The sequence below is a fragment of the Heteronotia binoei genome, chromosome 9, assembly GCF_032191835.1.
Source record: "Heteronotia binoei isolate CCM8104 ecotype False Entrance Well chromosome 9, APGP_CSIRO_Hbin_v1, whole genome shotgun sequence".
NCBI classification, from domain to species: domain Eukaryota; kingdom Metazoa; phylum Chordata; class Lepidosauria; order Squamata; family Gekkonidae; genus Heteronotia; species Heteronotia binoei.
In genome coordinates this window covers 54,814,917-54,838,871 of record NC_083231.1, presented here as the reverse complement: position 1 = coordinate 54,838,871, position 23,955 = coordinate 54,814,917, and the positions used below count along the sequence as shown (strand labels likewise).

At 40.3% G+C, this 23,955-nt stretch overlaps 1 protein-coding gene across 1 annotated transcript; it reads right to left on the bottom strand.

Moving 5' to 3' along the window:
* Positions 1 to 2,117: 2,117 nt before the first annotated feature.
* Positions 2,118 to 16,063, bottom strand: FGG (fibrinogen gamma chain). Its single transcript, XM_060246621.1, has 9 exons — positions 15,762 to 16,063; positions 15,617 to 15,661; positions 15,165 to 15,348; positions 14,970 to 15,063; positions 12,659 to 12,789; positions 9,590 to 9,723; positions 9,303 to 9,487; positions 5,698 to 5,975; positions 2,118 to 4,298 (listed from the first exon to the last, which is right to left on the bottom strand). Exons 1-9 carry the CDS (start codon positions 15,822 to 15,824, stop codon positions 4,105 to 4,107), a joined length of 1,308 nt encoding a protein of 435 aa, XP_060102604.1. The 5' UTR covers positions 15,825 to 16,063; the 3' UTR covers positions 2,118 to 4,104.
* Between the last annotated feature and the right edge of the window lie 7,892 nt (positions 16,064 to 23,955).

The window sequence follows — 23,955 nt, the reverse complement described above, 5'->3', positions numbered from 1 at the left end:
CCAATTCAAGAAATATCTGGGGACTTTGGGGGTGGAGCCAGAAGACACTGGGGGTGGAGCCAGTTGCAAGATTGTGACAAGCATGACTGAACTCCAAAGGGAGTTCTGGCCATCACATTTAAAGGTGCTGCACACCTTTTAAATGCCTTCCATCCATTGGAAATAATGAAGAATATGGGCACCTTCTTTTGGGGCTCATAGAACTGGACCCACTGGTCCAATATTTTTGAAATTTGGAGGGTGTTTTGAGGAGAGGCACCAAATGTTATGCTGAAAATGTGGTGCCTCTACCTCAAAAAACACCCCCCAGCCCCAGATATCTGCTGGTCAATTCTCCATTATATCCTATGAGAATTGGTCTCTGTAGGGAATAATAGTGCCCAGCAGACATTTCCCTACCCCCACCCCTGCTTCTGATAACCCTGAAGCAGGGGGAGGGCCTCCAAACCGGAGAATCCCCTGCCCTTACCTGGGTATTGGCAACCCTAGCTCCTGAGCATGCCAGGAATGGGTTATAGTTGGCCTCTAATTTTGCAGCTGTTTGGCCTGTTGCTGCACACATAGTGAGTTTTGCCTTTGGGCCAACATCCCAACTCCTGGAAATTGAACTGATGCCTCTCACTTGTCACATAGTGTTTTCCTCCAGTGAACTATCACAATCTTGGAAGGTGCAGTTGTGTGCCCCCATGTCACAATAGGGTTGTCAAGTCCAATTCAAAAAATATCTGGAGACTTTGGGGGTGGAGCCAGGAGACATTGGGGATGTTGCCAGGAGCAAGGGTGCGACAAGCATAACTGAACTCCAAAGGGAGTTCTGGCCATCACATTTAAAGGGACTGCCTTCCTTCCACAGGAAATAATGAAGAATAGGGGCACCTTCTTTTGGGGCTCATAGAATTGGACCCCCTAGTACAATCTTTTTGAAACCTGGGGGGTATTTTGGGGAGAGGCACTGAATGTTATACTGAAAAATTGGTGCCTCAACCTCAAAAAACAGCTCCCTCAGAGCCCCAGATACCCTTGGATCAATTCTCCATTATTTCCTAAGAGAATAAATCTCCATAGGGAATAATCCTATGGGAATTGGTCTCTGTAGGGAATAATAGTGCCCAACAGACGCATCCCACTTTCTGATGACCCTGAAGTGGGGGGAGGGCCTCCAAACCAGGGGATCCCCTGCCCCCACCTTGAGATTGGCAACCCTATGTCACAAGTTCAGTATCTGCATTCTCATTGCCTGAGTTCCTTCCTTTCCTTGGATCCAAACCCCTGAACCCATGGATATCCTATTGTGGCTGCACCAGCTGAGTGAGCTGTGGAAATGCAGGAATGCTCTGGCTGGAGAGGCCATTTTTTCTTTGTTTGTGCTCCTGGAAAAAGGAAACATGGCTGAAGACAAAGAACTTGACTCCCTACCTGCAGAGTTCCCTGGTTCACTCTGGGGCTAATTCTTTGGTGTGTGTGTGGGAGGGATTGCTAATTCCTAGGCAGGAAACTGTGCTTCCCCCCTTGTATATCTGTACATGGGGGGGACTGCCTGTCATCAGGGCTGCCCCTAGACTGTCTGGCACCCTAGGCAAGGCTAACCTGTCACCCCCTACCCCAAACTGATAATGTAACCAAGTCACATGGGGGTGCCCAATTCGGGGCTCCCAGAAGGCCAGGGCAAACACCTAGTTTGCCTAGTGGCAGGGCCAACCCTGCCTGTTATCCACAGACTGAAGTATTGGTTGGCTGTGTGCATATGTGCTGTTTACCAGGGCATCAGCAGTATACTGATCTTTGACTGCTGGATGTCATTAGGATACCTGTGGACTCTAGTGTAGTTACTATGCAGTCTGAAGGCAAACAGCATCTGTCACATTTCCCCTCTTTTGAATGGCCATTGGTTACTGAGTACTGGCACTAACATGCTGCTGGCAACAGGGTGGTCTGAGGATTGGCTAGTTCACAGAGTAATGCTACCATTCAATGAAAAGATAATGGAAACATTTCTGAAAGAAGAGTAGTTGACCATGAAAGAATAGCTATGGATAAGCAGTATGAGCTGTGCGGGAGAGATCCTGGTACACAAACATCTATATAACAAAAAGAAATACAATGATTTAGCCACAGGAGATGTTTATATTACCAAATTTGGTAATGCTGAGTTTTATTCACAAAACAATTTGCCTTTTTAAAAAGAACAGTTGACCACCTCCAATAAAACACAGACAACTTTAAAGAAAGGAACAACTGACAATTGTCATATGGATGAGATGTCCTATAGATAAGCAAGGACTACAAGTACATATTTTTGAACTGATATTTCGAAGACAACTTAGAACTTTATTAGAATTCCATGTATGGGGTGGCTATTTTTACACATTTTATTATTTGTATTTATTGGAATAGACACTGGACATACTGAAAAACCACCACAAATTGTTATTCTAATCCAGAGGATTGTTAGCCTTTATGGAAAGGTTATGTACACACAGAAGATATTCTATTGCTGTTACCTGCAAACACAACCATATAACTTCAAGATTCATGCTTGAGAACATGGCATTTGTGAGCCATCCTCACAGCCTAGTAGAAGACTCAAGGCTTTGTTGGTTTTTTGTTTGTTTTGGGGTTTGTTTATTTGTTTGTAAAAGAAAAAGGTGCTGGTACTCATATATAAGGTTGCACCAATTTCTATCAGTTCTCTCCTCAGGATTGGGCCATCACTGAAAAAAGTACCAGTTTTCAGTATCAGTATGAGTACTGTCACAAAGAGGCCTTGAGAATACTGTATGTCTATGCAGTGCATGTAGAAAGTGGGTTGTGAATGTCTTTTATCCAATCTGTAAAGAATAACTTGTATATTTAACATTTTGATACTAGTATAAGATCCTACATTACAACCAAAGTCAATTGAAATTTATGTGAGTTTAGGATCTCATTTCATAAGGGCTTTGAAAATGTGTCAAGTTAAATCTTTGTCAGAAATATTGTTTTTAAACATCTCCAATCAACAATAGAAGAGGAATAACTATAATTGTTTGTCTTTCCATGAAAAGTCTGAATTACATGTTTTTAGGGTTGCCAGGTCCTACCTGGTGGTGGTGGTGGTGGGGGGGGGATGATCCTCACACGTGCAAAAAGTGCATAGTGTGATGATGTCACCTGGAAATGTCATCATCGTGCCAGGCACATTGTATGGCGGGACACTCTAGGAATTTGGGTAAAAACTCTATGGCACCTTAGAGTTTATACCCAAATTGCTAGAGCATTCCCTGTGTGACATGCCTGGCACAATGATGTCACTTTCTGGTGATGTCATCATGCCAGGCATGCTGCAAATGATGGCGCTCTTTGGGGGTGTGGATACCCCCAGGGGCCAGCCCCATGCTGGCGGGTTGGGTCCCCCAAACCAAGAGAAATCCTGCTCCTAGTGGAAGGCTGGGAACCCTACATCTTTCTAATAGGAGTTTGCAGACATAACAAGAGCTCTGCTAGACCAAAGTTCCATCTAGACCAGAGGTTGGTTCCAACCAACTTCTCTGCAGGTGTAAACAGGCAGATGTTCTTTGACCATCAAAAAATCTGTGATGGTTGTGCCTTGTGGGACTAGACACTGTAGCAAGAAAGGGAATTTAGCCAGACTGGGTAAAAAAGCTGTTTGGACACAATCCCAGGAGTCAAGGAAATCCACAAGCAGAACACTAACAGAACAGTCCTCTCCTGTTATTTATCCCCCAGCAACTGATATTTGTGTAACTAAAGATGAAGATACAGTTAACATGCCTAATAGCCACTGATAATAGCTTTATATCATAAATTGGTTTAATTGTTTTTTTTAAATAATTTAAAAACTAGTGGCCATTGCCATAACCTGTGGCAGCAAATTTCAAATATTGGTGATTCATATTGATAGGATTTGATTTTGAATATAAGCAGTTTGAAATAGCTAAAGAAATGAGGCTGTACCTGTGTAAGTTAAATGACATAAACAGAACTATATTAAGTTAAAATAGCTTGGAGAATATTTTCCACAAGAGCACAGTATGGAATATGCTCAAACTTTGTTTAGGCATGAAGTTGTTATTAACTAATTCTGGAGTTGGATTTATTATCTTTTTAAATGTCTCCTCGACTTCCCAGTCCCTGTTTTATTTCTCCAGTCTGTCCTTCTCCTAGTGCTGCGAGTCTGCTGAATGGAATAATTTTCATTGATGTTTTCTTCATGGAATACCACCGAGAATGCCAGGTTGCCCAGATAATACCATTATCATATCCAGATGGGCCAGCGTCTCTTGCAGTGTAATCACCACCTATAATGAAAGCAACATTATACTATGTAAGTGGCTTGTGAAATATTTTTATATAGATGCATAGGATAAACTGCATTTAACATTTCTGTCCCTCCTTCCCCAAGTATTTATTTTAACATTTCTATAGTCCAAACCTAAGTATATTTATTTAGAACTGAGTTTCACAGAATTCAATGGGACTTATTTCCTAGTTTCTAAACCCTGATAACACACAAGATGCAAATTGTCACTCAGCCAGAAATAAATGCTTCCTTGGGAGCATTCCTATGTACTTTTTGTAGGTTCATAAAAGGTGTTACCGAAAGCATACACTTGGTGAACGAGAGTTGTAGCAGATGCTCTAATTCTCAATAATATTAAGTCCCTGAGGCAACAGTCCAGCCAAAGCCAAGCATTTTTACATTGCACTGACGTCAACAGAATGTTAAACACGTGCTTAAATGTCTGTTCTTAGTGGGACTTAAATGTGCTTAATGCTTACTATAACACTGTTTATCCAAACAGCTTTGGAGACCCCTCCAAATATACAAATTTGTATATACTATCCTCTAACACTTTGCTCTGATTTGGATGGCCCAGGCTAGCATGTCCTCATCAGATCTCAGAAGCTAAGCCAGGTTGGCCTGCGTTAGAACTGGGAATTAGGACCACTAAGGAATTCCAGGGTCACTATGCAGAGGAAGGTAATGGCAAACCACCTCTGAATATCTCTTGCCTTGAAATCCCTACAAGGTCACTGTAAGTCAGTTGTGACTTGACTGCATCCAGTGGGATGATCTCCTGCTCTGTCATGCTCTTTTGTAACTCTCATTTGTACTTGTATGACCCTGGAGGTTCCTTCCAACTCTATGATTCTATGATTCTCCCTTCATTTCAATAGAGTTTTTGTAGGAAAGAGAATACTGAGTCTGAATAGGTCACAATACAGCTAAACGTTCAAGGAAATAGTTTCCTTTATTAGATGCCTAAGGTAATAATGTAATGGTATATAAATGATTGAGGTTATAGAGAATTCTATGACTGTGTAAGGTTTCAAACTAGATTATCTTTTAGGTCACATTTTGTTTATTTAACAGAGTAGTTTATTTAATAAATCTACAAATCCTTGTAGTTTTAGTAGAACTCTTATAGCAGCTCAGAGTATTAAAATAGTAATCTCATAAAGTCTTCATCACAAATAGCAGCAGAAGACATTGTAAATAGCAGCAGCAAGATTCATCCTAAACACACTTCAAGGGCCTGCTAGATTAAAAAAAATCTTGGCTGTTCCCTGAAAGCTTCAGACAGAAGAGCCAGGGTGCTACAGTTGAGATGGGCTTGCATTTTATAGTAACCTGTTGAGTTCCAGGAGGATGTGAAGGAGCATCCCCTAAACAATCAGGAAGGTGTATTTTATTACCTCTGTAATATTTGCCATTGAGGTGACCAGCATGACATCTGTTCATCCACCATCCAGATCCATCTTGGTCAGCACAGTTGCCATCATATTTATCATTGTCACTGTCATGTGTACTGAACTGCATCCCATTGTGAGAAGTAAAGAATTTGTCACTTGGATCATCCCCAAAATCAAAACCATCAAAGGCATCTCCAGCATCACCTCCAACAAAGAAAGCGTAGGTCAGGCGATATTTATCTGCTTCAGTTCCTAGTTTGAAGTGAGCATAATCTGCATGGCTGTTAAAAAAAAATACATTAACATTTCAGATTTTTAAAGTGTGGTCAATTGGATGACATGATACAAGCATTTCAATGATAGTATTCTGGAGCATGTTGCTAAGTATCTCTTAAAACTGCATGCTACAGTAGTAATGTATTTCTCAGCAAATGCACAAGTGAACAGGAATCATTTGGTCCCCACTATATGGTTAATACAGTCAGTGATGTATTTTACTACTTAAGTTGCTTCTGGAATAAATTTCTGCACCCTGGGTCACATTATAGTAAGTAAAGGTTTATTCTATAACTGAATGTATTTCAATTCAAAATATCCTTTCTATAGTTGCAAATATCCAACAAAAAAACCCCATTGAGATGTATCAGCAGTCTTTCAACAATGCTAAGTTGTAACAACCAAGATAAGTATGTTGGATATGCTTCACTTGCTTTTTGGTTCTTTATAATAAAACCCTATCATACTGTGTTGTACTTGCAGTGGTGAAGAAGCCACCAAAGAGTTGGTATTTTAATAAATATTTTATCTATTCTAGCTACAAAGCTTTCAGAATATTGCAGTCCAGCTTTTATGAGGCTGGGGAATAAAAATTCATGAAAGTTTTAGGAACTAGAACAGCTTGGTTTGACAATCTGAGGACTGGGAATAAGTCTCAAGAAGCTTAAGAGCAAGAGAGAGGCAAAGTCTGCAGTCTTCTAGCTGTTTTTGAGAGGGCAGTGGCGATGCAGTTACAGACTTTCCTGGAGGACGCTTCCGTCCTTGACCCATTTCAGTCCGGCTTTCACCCGGCACATGGGACGGAGACGGTGTTGGTTGCCCTAGTGGATGACCTTCAATGGCATCTGGATCGGGGTGGCTCGGCGGTGCTGATGCTGTTAGACCTGTCGGCTGCGTTTGACACGGTCGACCATCGGCTACTGATGTGCCGCCTCGTCGACGCGGGGATTCAGGGGTTGGCCTTACAGTGGCTTTCCTCTTTCCTGGAAGGTCGGGGACAAAGGGTCGCAATTGGGGGGGAGCTATCCCGGAGGTGCACACTCGATTGTGGTGTGCCCCAAGGGGCGGTTCTCTCCCCGATGTTATTCAACATCTACATGCGGCCTCTTGCCCAGATTGCCCGAAGGTACGGGCTAGGGTGTCACCAGCTCTATCTACTGATAGATGGCCAGCCGGTCTGCGCCCCGGAAAATCTTGATCGGGCACTACAGGCCGTGGCTGAGTGGCTCAGTCTGAGTGGGCTGAGGCTAAATCCTGCGAAGACAGAGGTCCTTTGCTTGGGTCGCCACGGGCCGGGAGGGGGAATCCCCCTACCAGTTTTTGACGGTGCGCCGCTGACAGCGGCGGACAGGGTCAGGAGCTTGGGGGTGCTATTGGAGCCTTCCCTAAAGATGGAGGCTCAGATAGCAGCCGCTGCCAAGTCTGCGTTTTTTCATCTTAGGCGGGCAAGGCAGTTGGCCCCCTTCCTGGAGCGCGACGACCTAGCAACAGTGATCCATGCTACGGTCACCTCGAGGTTGGACTACTGCAATGCCCTCTACATGGGCTGCCCCTGTCCCGAACTTGGAAATTGCAGCTGGTGCAGAATGCCGCGGCCCGGCTGTTATTGGGTCTCCCAAAGTGGGGACACATTCGGCCAGGTCTTCGGACCCTGCACTGGCTTCCAGTGATATACCGAGTCCGGTACAAGGTGCTGGTTATTACCTTTAAAGCCCTATATGGCCTGGGACCTGCCTACCTGAAGGACCGTCTCTCCCCATATGTTCCCCAGAGAGTACTGAGGTCGGGAACACAAAATCTCCTCACTATCCCTGGGCCAAAAGAAGCCCGCTTGAAATCCACCAGAGAAAGGGCTTTCTCCGTTATGGCCCCTATATGGTGGAATCAGCTGCCGGAGGAGGTGAGGGCCCTGCGGGACCTTGTCCAGTTCCGCAGGGCCTGTAAGATGACCCTCTTCCGGCTAGCCTACACCTAGCTAAGATGAGAACTCAATGTAGCTTGCCAGACTTCTGTTTTATGTTTTATATGTATTTGGAACGTTTACTGGTTTTTAAGGTTTTAACTGTTTTAACTGTTTAATGGTTTATATATTTAAATATTGTTTAATTTTTATGTTGATCAATTGCTGGAAGCCACCCTGAGCCACTTGTGGGAAGGGCGGGATACAAGTCTAGATAGATAGATAGATAGATAGATAGATAGATAGATAGATAGATAGATAGATAGATAGATAGATAGATAGATAGATAGATAGATAGATAGATAAATGTATGTATGTATGTATGTATGTATGTATGTATGTATGTATGTAATGGCTCTTAACCTTTATTTTTCACATTCTACCTGATGCACTCTTGATCATGCAAGGTGTCTCTTAAATCTGGCTTATCAAGAATACATCAGAGACAGTACTAAGTACACTTTAAAATGGAAAGACTGATTTGGACTCCCGAGAAGATGCTATAGAAGGGCTTCTGGAAGTGGTAGAAGCTGTAGAAGCCAAAACAACCTTGAAACTAATGACAGTAAATATTGGATAGAGGAAGATGGAGACAAAGATGTTTATTCCTGTAAAATAGGCTGCCAGATGCTGCAGACTTTGGCTCATAGATCTGGGAGCAGGTGGAGAGTGGAAAGCTGTAAAAAGTCTAGAAGTCTGGGTCAAACCTTGGCATTTTATCAATTATACATTTTACATGTCTTTTGCTGCTACAGTTTCTCCATCCAGAAATGCCACATGTGTGCAGCTTTTGCAGTTAACTACTTCTTCTGCTACAAATCCATCCTCCCAGCCACTACTCTTCTCTTCTCTTCCACCCACCTTTATTTTTCTTTCCAGCTTCTGACTAAACTCTTTTGCCCATTGTTCAGACTGAATGGCTTTGTGCAGACATGAGAGTACCACAGGAGAAAGCAAATATTTAAATAATAAGCACCACAGTATATGCACCAATCTGTGTGCACAGGCTGTTTAGCTATCCACTATATATTTATACCTTGCTTTTCTCCTTCTTGGGGACTCTAAGCATCTTACATCATTCTCTCCCCCTTCATTTGCCCCAGGGTCCCCCCAAAACCCTGTCTGATAGGTTAGGCTGAGCGATAGTAACTGGCCCAGGGGACAGCCATTGAGTTTCCATAACTGAGAGGGAATTCAAACCTGGTCTCCCAGATCCTAGTCCAACACACTAACTATCACACCTCACAGAAACAAGGACTTATTGAAGCTGTTGGAAGCTGCATATAGTTATAGTTTGTCGTAAGGGGTAAATCTCTCTCAAGAGATAATGAACTTGATGCAATATCACTGAGCAACTCTTTAAGTGGCATACCTTGTTTGGCCACTCCAGTCATCCAGGTCTATTCTTAAGGCATATGGGACAGTAGACTGAGTGGTTATTAAATGAACCTTCTCATTTCCCAGCCAGAATTCTGTCTGATCATTTGGTGACAGATGTCCAAATCCTTCCTTGTACTGAATCCAATTTTTCCTAAAGTCTTCACTCCCATCAAGTCTCTAATAAGAAATCACAGAAAAGAGAAGAAGTGTAGGAAGATTAACACAGAGACACTCCAATTTTCCATTCTGTTCCATGTAGTCAATTTACAGACAACATACCCTTTGAATAACTGTCCACCCATTGCCTGCTGAATCAATTTCACAGTAGACCAGGAACTGCTCCTTGGTTTTTTGAGGTTTGATGAAGTAGAGGCCACTTTGTCTTGCACCTTTATTTGCAATATCTTGGCAATCTGTTATAAAGAAACATGAGTCAGTTAGTAGCTTAATAACAGTCATAGGACCATAGAATCATAGAGTTGGAAGGGACCTCCGAGTCCAGGGTCATCTAGTCCAACTCCCTGCACAACGCAGGAACTTCACAAGTACCTCCCCCCACATACATCCTCAGTGACCCCTGCTCCATGCCCAGAAGATGGCAAAAACCTCCAGGATCCCTTGCCAAAATGGACTGGAGAAAAATTGCTGACTGACCCCAAAATGGCAAAATGGCAATCAGCATTTCCCTGGGCATGTAAGAAACGGCCAAAAGAACTAAGCATTGATGCAACCCTTCTTACCCTCCTTCTCATGATCTGCCTAATTCACAGAATCAGCATTGCAGTCAGATGGCCATCTAGCCTCTGCTTAAAAACCTCCAAGGAAGGAGAGCCCACCATCTCCCAAAGAAGCCTGTTCCACTGAGGAACTGCTCTAGTTGTCAGGAAGTTCTTCCTAATCATATTTATCATATTATGCTATGCAAGAAGTTTATTTATGCCATGCAAAAAATCTATCATATTTATGTTATGCAAGAAAACTGAATACCCAGCTGACTTCAACTGCTACTTTAAAATTTATTTCTTTTTATTCTGCTTTTTCTTCAAGGAGTTCATGGCAGTGTACCTGGTTTATCCTCTTCTAATGCTGAGAAGCTAATTATGCTGAGCAAGCACTTGAATACTATGGCTGAGCAGAAACCTGAATCTGTGCCCCACTGACTGAAGTCCAAAACTTGATCAACTAGATCACTAGCTGTCCATCTTGTCGTTTGGTCTAAGGTGCCCTGGAACAGTTTAGGAATAAGCCATTACCAAGGTCTTTACTTAGACAACATAATACTGATGCGAGATTACTTTTGTATACATAACTGCTCTACAGAATTAACTATACCCATGTCATTTTGTTTATATTTTGAAATGTTATTCTGTATGGAGATAGATCCAAGTGGGCAGCCGTGTTGGTCTGAAGCAATAGAACAAAGTAAGAGTCAAGTTCACTTTTAAGACCAACGAAGTTTTATTCAGAATGTAAACTTTCTTATTTATTTATTTTTATTTTATTACATTTGTATCCCACCCTCCTCTGACAGGCTCAGGGCAGCTAACAACAATAAAAACAACATAGTGCTAAAATAAAATCACAATAAAATCATTAAATATTTAATATAATTTTGTACAATTTAAAACAATCCTTCCATTTTCAGTTTCATTCCCTAGAGTCCTAGATGGACATTTGTGGTGTGTTGACAATGGGATGTTAATTTTAAAAATTAATTGATAACCAATTTTCCCTCTAAGCTGCAGTCTTCTGAGCAAAAATTCTACTTTGCGAGCTACTGGCATTAAAGTTGTGAGTTACTGCATAAATTAGCGTGCTCTGGAGTCATCTTTCCTTCCTAAGACAAAAAGCTGTGAGCTGGAGGCTAAAAATCTGTGAGCTAGCGCACATTAGCCCAGCTTAGAGGGAACACTGTTGATAGTTAAAGTCTATACACTGCTGCTAGAGCACACAACTGTGTGTAACAAACCAGTCTATTTATTTGGTGCATATTGGAACATATTTCTGGGACTGTTATGGGTCAGAAGTATCTGTAGATGCTATTCATGCAATACCAGTGTTTCTGGGTTTCGTCACCACTAAGAGAATTATTCTATTTAAAAAGCACAATGATATATTACATCATTAATGCACTGACAATGAATTGTCCCCTTTACAAAGCAGATAGTGTATAGTGTGGTTTTTTGGCAGCCTTTGTCTAGTCTCACAAACAGTGTGCAAGATAAACCAGTTTATCTACTGCACTATTTCACTCAGCAGATGAGTTCTGACATAACAACATGCTGCTCAATATGAAAAAAATTATTTGCATATTTTAAAAAACAAAACCCTAGATGTCACGGAGAAAGACTCTAGCCACTTACTGACATCTGGGTTTTCATGGATTTTTTTGTCTCATGTTTGGAGGACCATTCAATAAAATAAGCTCCCATGTGCACAGTACTCTCCAGAAGGAAGGTTGTCCTTATTTGTTGTTTTGAGACTAGGCTCTTGTCTTAATATAGGACATTTTGGTGTGACGGGGAAAAAAGCATGCTGAATGGATGTTTCTATTCACAACTGCTGCAAAAGTTATGAGTTTCATACATGGGAAGTGTTTTGACACATGAAAAGGCATAAAACCTCATTTGACTCATCATGTATATTTTGTAGACAAGTCTGCTTTCCAGCATGTATTATGAAATTATGATTGACTGGAGCTTCTTAGTGCCCATATAGCATGTAGGTGTATATACTGAGAAATATATACATATGCAATGTTATGCATGTAGAACAATCATGCACAATGATCTCTGGTTTCCACATTTTTCTATTCATTTTTAATAATGTTTGAAGTAGTCTTTTGAGTGCTTAAAGCTTTCACACTGATTACAAAGTTTAATATGATGATAGACCATAGATAAAGAAATACATATTTTAAATAGCTTTAAACAGCTGAAAAACCTGCCTATCAATCCCTAAGACTTCATTTCTAAACATATTAACCTGTGAGTACGTGTCTCATCTCTAAGGTTGGATGAAGCTACCTGTGAATAAGGGTGTTTAGAAAATAATTCAAAACAGAATTACAAACAGTAATATGTATGGACGACAGAAACCTGTCAGTTTGCCTGTACCTGTGTTCTCTTAGGAGTAGCTCCGATAGTATGTGGATCAAAGCCATAATAAGTAAACAGAGACGGCTATTTACATTGGTCTCAGTCCAACAGCCTTTGCACTCAGAGCTAATTCTACCAAATGTATGGACCTCAAGATTTAAACAAATGAGAACAAAGCAGATCTCACCCAAGTACTTTAACACAAAAGTTTCAGTTTGCAACACAGCAAATAGTTATTATTTTCTCATACCTTTTCCAGTTAGTTCCTGTATCTGGACAGTGTCTTGACATGGCTGCTGACATTGTGCCTCAAGCTGAGCAGTCTTCTGCTTTAATACTGCAATTTTGTTATTGTTGGATACGACAATTTCTGTCAAAAATCTGGAGATGATACAACAAGGACTTTTATTAGAAGGAAATACTTTCTAATTCCAGTGGTATAGGAATAGGCACTGGAAAGGCAAATAAAAGTGTCAGGCAAATAAAAGGATCATTTTCTGTTTAAACTATGGGGGAAAGTACACAGTTGGTGTTTGCATATAAAGATAAGACTCTAGTTTATGGGCTAACCAATGCCCTCTGCTTTGAAGCTGCACAGTCAGCTGTGTAATTTCTGAAATAATTGGGCAAGACCGTGTATGTCCTGAATTCCTACACACAACAAACAGCTCCTACACAAGAAAGGAGAGCATGGCTGGGATATATATATAATTTCATTTTACATCAAACTAGAACATCCCTGAAACCGAACTATTGGGATGCAGTACTCTTGAAGCTAAGTTTAAATTTATTTGCATTAAAATACTTTGGCATAGTTTGGTTGTGAAAGTCGCTTCTGCATGCCATTCAAATCAGTTTCAACTGGACTAAGCTTGGTAAATTCTCTAACTCACAGGATTACAGTTTTGTTTGGTACAAATTGGGAAAAAATGATTGTGAAATAAACCCATTCCATTAAAAATTAAGATCCCTATGCATAATTGATATTTGATGGAGATTGTTGAAAAACGCATAAAAATTGGGAGACCTGTGATTAGAATCCATCTTTGTACATTTTTATTGGGTTCTGCCTGTGCTCTTGAAGCCAGGTGAGCATATGTCAAAATGAATATTATATTATTGGTTTGGTTAAAAAACACAGGTAATTCATGTAACAGATTATAAAACAGTGCTTTTTAAATGAATGCAAAGCACATGATTTAGCCTAATCTTATATTTACTTGGAAGTAAGTTTTATTTAAATGTGAATAGGATTGTAGTTGGATAGATGCTTCATTCTCCTTTTAGTTAAATTAAAAAATAACTAAATAACATATTTTATCTGAATAAATTGTTCTGAAATTTCGTAAAGTTTTAAAAATATTAGCATTGCAATCCTAAACAGAGCTACAGCTTTCTAAGTCCATTCTAAAGGGATAACTTTGCTTAGAAGACCTTGAATAGTCATGTGTCTCACTTTGCACCTCTCAGTTAGGAAAAAAAAATATGACTGAACAATATGGTAATTTGAAAGCAATATTTTTGGAAGATCATGGTATAACTATATAAACCCTGATTAATAATACTCTTGCAATTTTGCTAAATATATAGAAAATAGTAAATCTGAAAAATTCAAATGTGAGTTTAAACTAGAGTCATTAGCATTGGTAAGGTTAATATTTTGAAACACAAGGAATATATAGACTACTTTTTTGGTTTGGGCAAATGTTACAAATAAAATGGCTGGCTCACTGAAACCAAGAGAGAAAATTAACATAATTTGTAGCAAATGCAGCTTAAATGCAACTAATTAATATCCACTGCAATTATTCTGAATTCACAGGCAACCATTTTGACACACATGCTTCCACACAGCTGTATCTGATGTTTTCATTATTGCTTATCATTGTGAGACATGTGGCCAAATTCGCCTTTGGTGAAAAAGTTCACATAAGGCCAGTATGGTTAAGATACTGAGATCAATCAAGAGGCAGAGCTAAATGCTATGTATAACTCTGCAAATGTTTCCCCAACATTTACTGAAAGAATGCAGCTGAGGCAGGCACAGGGTGGAGAAAGTTCATTAACTCTTTCCTTTTGTCAATTTCCTATCTAAAATTGGCACTCTGCTAGGGAAAATACTCATATACTTTTTTTTCTACAGTGTGGGTAATAGCAGTTTGGTAGGTGTTAATTTTTGATAGGAAAATGGTATACAGAGAAAATGTTAAATAACCCCATGCAGGTCTTTCCCTTTTGCTTGTAGGCCCTACAACTGCAATCTGTTAATATAAATAATTGTAAAAATAATCATAGAACTACATGCCTTAGATAGGGATCTCCAGCGTTTTTGAGCCTTTGGAATTCTGACACAGCATGGTGAGCACAGCCACAAAAGGGCACATCTAATGCAAATTGTGGTATGTAACAGTGTAGACTTAAGTAAGTAAAATGTAAGGACACAAATATTTTCTTTTACTCAACAGTACAAGTTCTGTGCAACAATTTAGATGGAAAATAGCAAAAATCAAACAAAGCAAATTTGGTCTGCATTCTGAAGCAGTAAGAGGAAAGATACATACTGTATTGTATTTTCATGGGCCACAATAGTGTTTTCATATCTGATGACTTCATCAATGATGTCTCTGGATTTTTGAGTAAGAGCTGCAACCACATCTGCAGAATACACACAAAAGTATATGCAACATTAATGATAACATGCTGAATAATTTGGGAAGTAAAGGAGTGTTGCATTGTAGTGGCCTCTGTGCCCTTACTTGGCTGAGTTGATCGGTCTGGGATGTGCACATTTCGGATCTGTTGGAACAACTCGTCTGTTAAAGCTGAGGAATTTGAAATCTGCTGCAGGATATTTTCAAGTACTTGGAGATCTCGATCTGTCTCAGGCTGATATTTATTTAAGAAATTTGCAATGCCACATGTGGTGGGGCAATAGTTACCCTGAAAAGAAAAAAAAATTAAATCATGTTAAACAATAGGAATTATGCAATAGGAGTCATACTATTTCTCATCTCTTGCACATGCATTAAATTTGCCTGCAACATATAGTGGACTATATTAGAGACCTTAAATATAATAGCAAAATGGGCATTTTTAAATACTGCATGCAGTTACATAGTCCATTTAAAACATAAATATATATTTAATCATGTTTATTGCCATAATAATTCTATCTGTTAAAAGTGCATTAATAAAACAATTGACTTACAAATCGTTCATCCAAGATGCAGCAGTTATCCCTGGTAGCCACATACTAAATGGAAAAAGATAAAATAGCACTTTCATTGATTTTGCTACTTGAATGACTACTTAATTATTTTAAACAAATAATCACTCTGCCCAATACCACTTACTGCAGTGCAAGTTGAAAATAGGAAACCTAGCAGAGATACCCAGCTGCTGAACTTCAGTTTCATTGTGTGTGGCTCCCAAACACTGAAGAGGCAATACTTAATCAATGTAGCTTTCAGGACTTCTGAGATCTGATCTTGCTCTCTGAAGAGCACAGCAACAGCTTAAGGCATCAGCTGAAATTCAGTGGGTGCCTACAATGTTGTAAATAGGCAGGGGACATGGTGGAGGGAAGGTGGCCTCTTACTGGTTGAGTGTGTGGGCGTTTCCAGGTTTTGCTAGCTTCAACCTGTTTCAGCACCAATGCATGACACACAAATGAACTACCTCCCTTTACAAGTTGTTCTGTGGCGCAATCGCTTTCAGTAACCAATTGTAACAAAACTGGCCTAATCTCTCAGAGAACTAACAATGAGAGATATAGAAGGGAACTAAAGAAGAAAATGTAGTATCGAGTATATGTGGTCATTCATTCCCAGTGTCCTAATAGATAAAAAGTGCTTGTGCTATTTTGAAGGACTATAATGTCATTTTTAAAATCTTGATCGCACCTCAACTTAATTCATTTATTAGCTCCAGAGGACAAATATCTTGGTTCTCTTAAAGATGCGCATATGCTCATAAACTTGTTAGTTGTAGCACATGAGAAGATTTTTTTTAAAAAAAAGAAGCGTTTCCAAGGTGGATCTAGGCAGGCTTCTAAGAGAGTCCTGTTGTTCCTGGGTGATGCTGTCCTGGACAAGAACTTCTTGCCTAATCACTATTATGATTATAAAATAAGGGACATTTCTGCTAAAAGTGTACTAAAATTAATATTTTGGGCGGAAATCTTGTAGCACAATTTTAAGTATTATTGTGAATGTCAATTAAATAGACAATTTATAAAATTTGTTATAGTAAATCTCTGTTCCATTTACTTTCTTGAATTGCAGCACAGAGTAAAAGGCTACCAACTGGACCTAATAGACACCAAGTGCTTCATAATGCATTTCCTTGATTTGAGCTTTTTAATTTCCTAAACTCATGCTTTAAGCCTATACTTAATAATGTTTTACCATGTTTAATTTAGACCAGTGAGTATTTCTCTTTTACTTAAGTACGTATAAGGCTTTTCTCCACATATCCCACTTTCTGTGATAAAGTAGATTGCCATCAGAAAAGAGTCATGGTCCCCACTGTTTGGAGCTCTCTCCTTGGGAATGGGCACACATCACAATCTCTGATAACTTTTAAGCACCAGGCAAATTCCATTCTTTTTATTCCGTTTTGTTGTTGATTTTAAGCCCATTGAAATCAATGGATTCAGGACTGAATTGTTAATCATGGATTGAATGAGACAGCAGGTAGTATCATTGGATGGATATAAAATTAGGATAAACCTAGTTCATATTAGGGTTTGTAGAATCTTTCGGGCTCAAGTGCCATGTTCTACTGTTTCAGTAGAACACGGCACTTGAGCCCGAAAGATTCTACAAACCCTAATGATGTTACCAGCCGTGAAAACCTGAAATCTTTGATAACTAGTTCATATTAATTGTTTTAATATTGGTCATTTTATATTTGTAGTTCTTATTGTTTTACTGTATTTGTTATTATTTTGTGAACTAATGCCTAAATAAATAAAATATTTAAGCCTTGTGCAGATAGTGAAAAAAGCACATTGAGTTGGTTCTGTAATAGCACAGACGCCAGCACAACTGAACTTCTTCCCAATCAATAAAAATGTATATATCATTTTAGGCAGCTAAGAAAGTGCCCAGTAATTCATTAACCAATTGCTGTATCTATATCTACATCTACATATTGTTTGAAGGAAATCTTTAAACGGGATCAATTTATGGGGTATGTTTCTAGTCAGTATCCATACACATGCTAAAAATATAACATTGTTTTAAAACATTTGTTTGATGCAGATAAAAGGTAAAAGGTAGTCCCCTGTGCAAGAACCAGTCATTTCCAACTCTGGGGTGATGTCGCATCTTGACATTTTCACAGCAGACTTTTTTACAGGGTGGTTTGCCATTGCCTTCCCCAGTCATCTACGCTTCCCCCCCAGCAAGCTGAGTACTCATTTTACCCACCTCGGAAGGATGAAAGGCTGAGTCAACCTTGTGGCAGCTACCTGAACCCAGCTACCGCTGGGATCGAACTCAGGTTGTGAGCCGAGAGCTTGGAATGCAGTACTGCAGCTTTACTACTCTGTGCCATGGGGCTTCTTAGCTGATGCAGATACATGTTATAAAAAATAATTTTTCCCAATTAATATGCCTCCTTATTTGACAGATAACCTGAATTTGGAAAAATCCCACAGGCCATTTGTTGAAAGACTGACAGCACAATCCTATGCAGAGTTACTCAAGTTCATTGACTTAAGCATATTAAATTCATTTACTTAAGCATATTAAGTGTTTTGCCTTGCTTTCAGTGTGCATGTCCATCAGGTTCTCTTTTTTGTTCTGTATTGCTTTTCCTCCCTTCAGCACTCAGTTTGCTTTCTACTCACTGTTTCCCTGGGTTTTCTGAGTGCTTTTGTGTTGTTGTTTTTCCTTGCTTCGCTTCCATGCCAAAGGTAATTCAAAAGCATACAGATTCCTGCAGATCCTCCCCCCTCTTTTCCCACCACTCAAAGTCCCCTCCCCAACCAACATCCAGGTTGTTCCACCCACTCTGTACCTTCTATCATACATCTGTATGTCCCTCATTGTTTTGCATTCTAAATTTTTTTACAAGTGACACAACTCTAGCGATACAAGATTATCTCTAGTCTCAGACTGCTGGAGAGGGGAGAAATTACTTCAGACTGGTTTGCCCTCTCCTGATGCCTTAAACTGGGTGGCAGGAGAAGGCAGTGCAGAGCCATGATTGCAGGGAGCCACCAGCTCCCTACAAGCACAGCAATCCTAGCTGGGCTGCCCTCTCCTGCTGCCTGGTAATTTTTTTAAAACAAGCAACATGAGTCTAGTAGATAGATAGATAGATAGATAGATAGATAGATAGATAGATAGATAGATAGATAGATAGATAGATAGATAGATAGATAATTTTATTTATATCCCGCCCTCCCCGCCGAAGCAGGCTCAGGGCGGTGATATGAGACTATTGCTAGTCTGAGACCTGGGGGGGGGGGGATTACTCCTGGATGGTCTGCCCTCTCCCGCTGCCTGGTTTAAACTCTGACAGCTACAAAGTAAAAAAAAAAATGGAGAAAAAAGAATTTGCGTACAACAAGCACAGAATGTGAAGTCAAGTTTAAAGGCCTGACTGCTTGGGTTTTCTGCATGTGCATAACAGGCTTTCATTTATTTCAGTTTGCTTGACTGGAAAACCTCTGTATAGGACTACATAGTTAATGGCTTGATAGGCAAGAGCAAATGGGACAAAATTAACATCTTTGTAATCTGGGATAACCCTCCCAAAGAAGAATGATACTGAGACTTTCTCAACTACTTATGTTATGTACTACACATATGTATAGCCCCAGTCCACATGCAGTAAACTGTTTTGAACAGAATTTTGGAAGAGTCCATTTGGCGTAGTGGTTAAGTGTGCAGACTCTAATCTGGGACAACTAGGTTGTTTCCCCACGTCTCCACATGCACCTATAGAGTGACATTGGTTCAGTCACAGTTTTCAAAGAGCTCTCCCAGCCCCACCTAGCTCATAGGATGTCTGTTCTGGACAGGGGAAGGGAAAGGAGACTGTAAACCGGTCTGAGACTCCAAGTGAAGGGTGGGGTATAAATCCAATCTCTTCTCTTCAGATATACAAAATGCAGTTTGCAGTACAATCTCATTTTTGTGGTAATATGGTACCATTGTTTTACAATTCACTTTTTTTCGCCATATAATAACCATGTGTAGAAAGGTGATGGCAGTGATACATCCATGTTTTTATTCGAATCATACAGGTGAATATGGGACCCAAATACTTTTTTGTCCCTTCACAAAATATTAAGAGAAAAAATTGCTAAATGAATTGAAGCACACCCATTTTGAACATACAACAGAGACCTGTGAAAAATATAAATGGATTTGATGAAGCATAAACCTCTCTCTGGCAGGGTTGCCAGCCATTAGGTGGGGGCTGGAGATCTCCAACTATTACAACTGATTTCCAGGCAGCAAGATCAACTCAACTGGAGAAAATGACCACTTTGAAAGTGGGACTCTATGGCATTATGCCCCAAACCCCACCTTCTCAGTCTACCTCACTCCTCCAAGTCTCTGTGTATTTCCCACCCCAGAGCTGGCAATCCTACTCTCTGGATTCTGTACACATGAATAACTATACCCAAGACCAAACTAGGAATGGCAGCATCCATGTGCCCAACACAAGGATGCTGTCACCATTTTAAAGTCTAATGTTGGTATTTTAAGATGCAGCCTGGGTACAATCAGGTCTGCAATGTGGCAGGATAAAGTCAGTTTTGCTACTGATTTTATATTCAACAAGGAGCTGCAATAGATTCCACCTCTTGATGAGTGCACTTGCATGATGCACACATGGGGGGAAGAATATTTCACACTCTACTTAATATTTTTAGGTCTATTGTAAAGAATCTTCAGATATTTTTTATGCAGGTATTTCTAGTTTATCCTCAAGTTTTCACAAAAACCAAAGCATTTGGTTCTCTTTTAATGAAAACTTGAAATAGGTATTCACTTTTCTGGTTTTTGACCTTGTAGAGACAACTCTTTAGAAAATGAGTTATTTTTTAAAAAATAAAATAATGGGTAATTCAGTTTCAGAGGCCAGTAGGAAGTCCTTTGTGTGTGCAATTGAGCAATTTTAGAACTTACTATGGTTTATTTACCGGCCGAATTGGCAAACTACTGACCGGTCTCCAATTTAGTAAAGTAAAGTAAAGTAAATTTATTTTTGTATCCCGCCCTCCCCCGCCAAAGGCAGGCTCAGGGCGGCTCTACAGGTAAAATAATAGGTAAAATTATAGAGAGGGCAGTGGCGTCACAGTTGCAGAACGTTCTGGATGACGCTTCCATCCTAGACCCTTGCCAGTCCAGCTTTCGCCCGGGTCATGGGACGGAGACAGTACTGGTCGCCCTGGTAGATGATCTCCAACGGCATCTGGACCGGGGCGGTGTGGTGGTGCTGATGTTGCTGGACCTGTCAGCCACGTTTGACACGGTCGACTATCGGCTACTGACCCGCCGCCTCGCCGATGTAGGGGTGAGGGGGTCTGCCTTACAATGGCTTTCCTCCTTCCTCGAGGATCGGTGACAAAGGGTGGCAATTGGGAGCGAGTGGTCCCAGAGGCGCACACTGTGGAGTGCCTCAGGGGGCAGTTCTCTCACCAATGTTATTTAATATCTATATGCGCCCCCTTGCCCAGATTGCTAGGAGACATGGACTTGGGTGCCATCAATATGCAGATGACACCCAACTCTATCTGCTAATGGACGGCCGACCTGACTGTGTCCCAGAGAATTTAGACTGGGCCCTGCAGGATATGGCAACTTGGTTGAGGAGGAGCGGGCTGAAACTGAATCCAGCGAAGACAGAAGTCCTTTGTCTAGGTCGGGGCGCTCGGGGATGGGAAATACCTCTCCCAGTCTTCGCCGGGTTAGGAGCCTGGGAGTCTTACTGGAGCCTTCACTATCAATGGAGGCCCAGATTGCAGCCACTGCCAAGTCAGCCTTTTTCCATCTAAGACGGGCAAAGCAGCTGGCTCCCTTCCTAGAGCGCCAAGATCTGGCAACGGTGATTCATGCAATGGTCACCTCGAGACTGGATTACTGTAATGCCCTCTACATGGAGCTGCCTCTGTACCGAACCCGAAAGCTGCAGCTGGTGCAGAATGCGACGGCTAGACTGCTGTTGGGGCTTCCCAAGTGGGAGCACATACAGCCTGGGCTGCGCGAACTGCACTGGCTGCCAGTTGTATACCGGGTTTGTTACAAAGTGCTGGTCATTACCTTTAAAGCCCTATATGGTCGAGAACCTGTCTACCCTAGGGACCGTCTCTCCCCATATGAACCCCAGAGAGCACTGAGGTCAGCCAGGAAAAACTTGTTGACTATTCCCGGACCGAGAGAGGTGAAGTTGCAAAGCACCCATAACCGGGCCTTCTCCTCTATAGCTCCGAGCCTATGGAATCAACTTCCAGAGGAAATGCGGACCCTGCGGGACCTTGAACAGTTTCGCAGGGCCTGCAAGACCATCCTCTTCTGATTGGCTTTCGCTGAAGAAGAAGGAAATTGTTAAGAAAACCGCCATCATAAAAGCAAATATAGCATTAGCACTTTTACTAATTAATTTTAAAACTTAATCAGAATTTTAATTAAACTGTTTAAATGTAATTTTATTTATTTCTGTATAATTAAGGTTTGAATTATGCTGTTAGCTGCCCTGAGCCTGCTCCAGCGGGGAGGGCGGGATACAAATAAAATTTTGTTGTTGTTGTTACTGTTGATTTCTCAAGAAACTGAATGATTAATGCGAAGGGTGAGAAAAGGAAGTGTTTTAAAATAGATTTAAATAGATACTGTGTTCTTTTCCCAAGCCAAGAAAGGTGAAATTATTATTCATTTATGTTTTTTAGATACTTGGCTAGTTCAAAAGGTTATAAGACAGATAAAGCCTGTATATCTTACTTGTTGTGTAAATACACTTTTTACTCAATCTTTGTTAGCTTGTTCCTTCAAAGTAGCATTGGAAAGTTATCTTAAACTTTCTTGTTACACTGAAAATATAGCAAGATTGAGATAGGAAATATCTCTGTTTATAAGGCTGTTACGGAAACTTGTGTAACCAGCTAGGACAATTTGGGACATTTACACATAGTCTGTGTATAAAAACTTGTTTGTATTTGTACATCAAAGCAGCCATAGGATGTAAACAGTACATGATGTTAACATGCTTTAGGTGGAATCAGTATTTGCAGTGGCTTCTGCAATTTTAGCCAAGGCTGAAGGTCGGATGAGTATCTCTAGAACTACATCACATAAGCACATTTTGTACAATTTTATAATCTTGCTAATGATTCAGAAGAATATTTGGGAATCACCAGAACTACACCTGGTTTCTTTTACTTCAGTCATCACTTTCTTGTAGCTGCAAGTATATTGATTCAGCATTGTGCTCACAATTTTGTAGGTAATAGATTGAATTAAGCAATTATCATGCACCAGTTTAATATCTGATGCTCATTCCCTGGAATTTTAACACTCAACTGTGTGTCTGGGAACAAAGCAGGTTGCATCCCCCCCCCCCCCCCCGCCGCCGCCTGCAAAATAAACATACTACAGCAAGAACATTGTGCTATGAAATCACTACTGCGCTTGGTTTGGCAACCCTCATGGTGATGAGAGACAGTGGCGGGGGGGGGGGGGGAGTTTTTAGAACAAGCCACTCTGCTTCAGTTTTCCATGTGCAATATGAGAATATTAATACTTGGTTATCATAGAGGGCTGTTGTGAGAATGATAAGGTCATGTATCTGAAGTGTTACACAGATGTTAGTATTTAGTATTGCTATTATTTAGCATCAAGTAGAGATGTTATTTTCCCAAGCATTTGACAATATCATTTTGGATTTTTTAAAAAACCTCTCTCATGTCGTTTTTGTTTGATATCACACTTTTCTGCAAACTTGGGTCATTTTTCAGGTTTGTAGAAAGATCTGTCTTGTTTGTTCACAGCTCCAGTCACTGAATTTAAGTATCCTCAGATTTAGATGAGTTGGTTATTAGTATACAGATATTTATTCTCACTCTTAACTACTGTTTTTCTTTTAATAGCTGTTATTTTTGCATTTTTAATTTATTATTATTATGATTATCTGTTACAATTGTTACAATTTTAACTCAGGGTTATATTTTCAATTTTTGTGAACTGCCGCTAGAACTCTAGTTATGACGTGGTTTTAAAATACCTTAAAATGATAAACAGATGAACAATGCTACCAAGGCATGTGAAGTGGATGGCAATAGAGACATCAGCACAGAAGGTATAAATTTCTACCTCCTATAAATCAGTGGATCGAAGATATTACATCTGTATCAATATTTGAAAGCATAGGGTATAGAAGACAATTGTGTATGGACTAGATATTGCAGATATAGAAACTTGTATAGGTCAGACTGCCACCACTGTTGCCATGTTTTTAGTTCTACTACATATTTTCCCCCTTTTCTTCTTTTTTATTTATTGCTAGAGTTTGAGTCACTCTGCCATATTT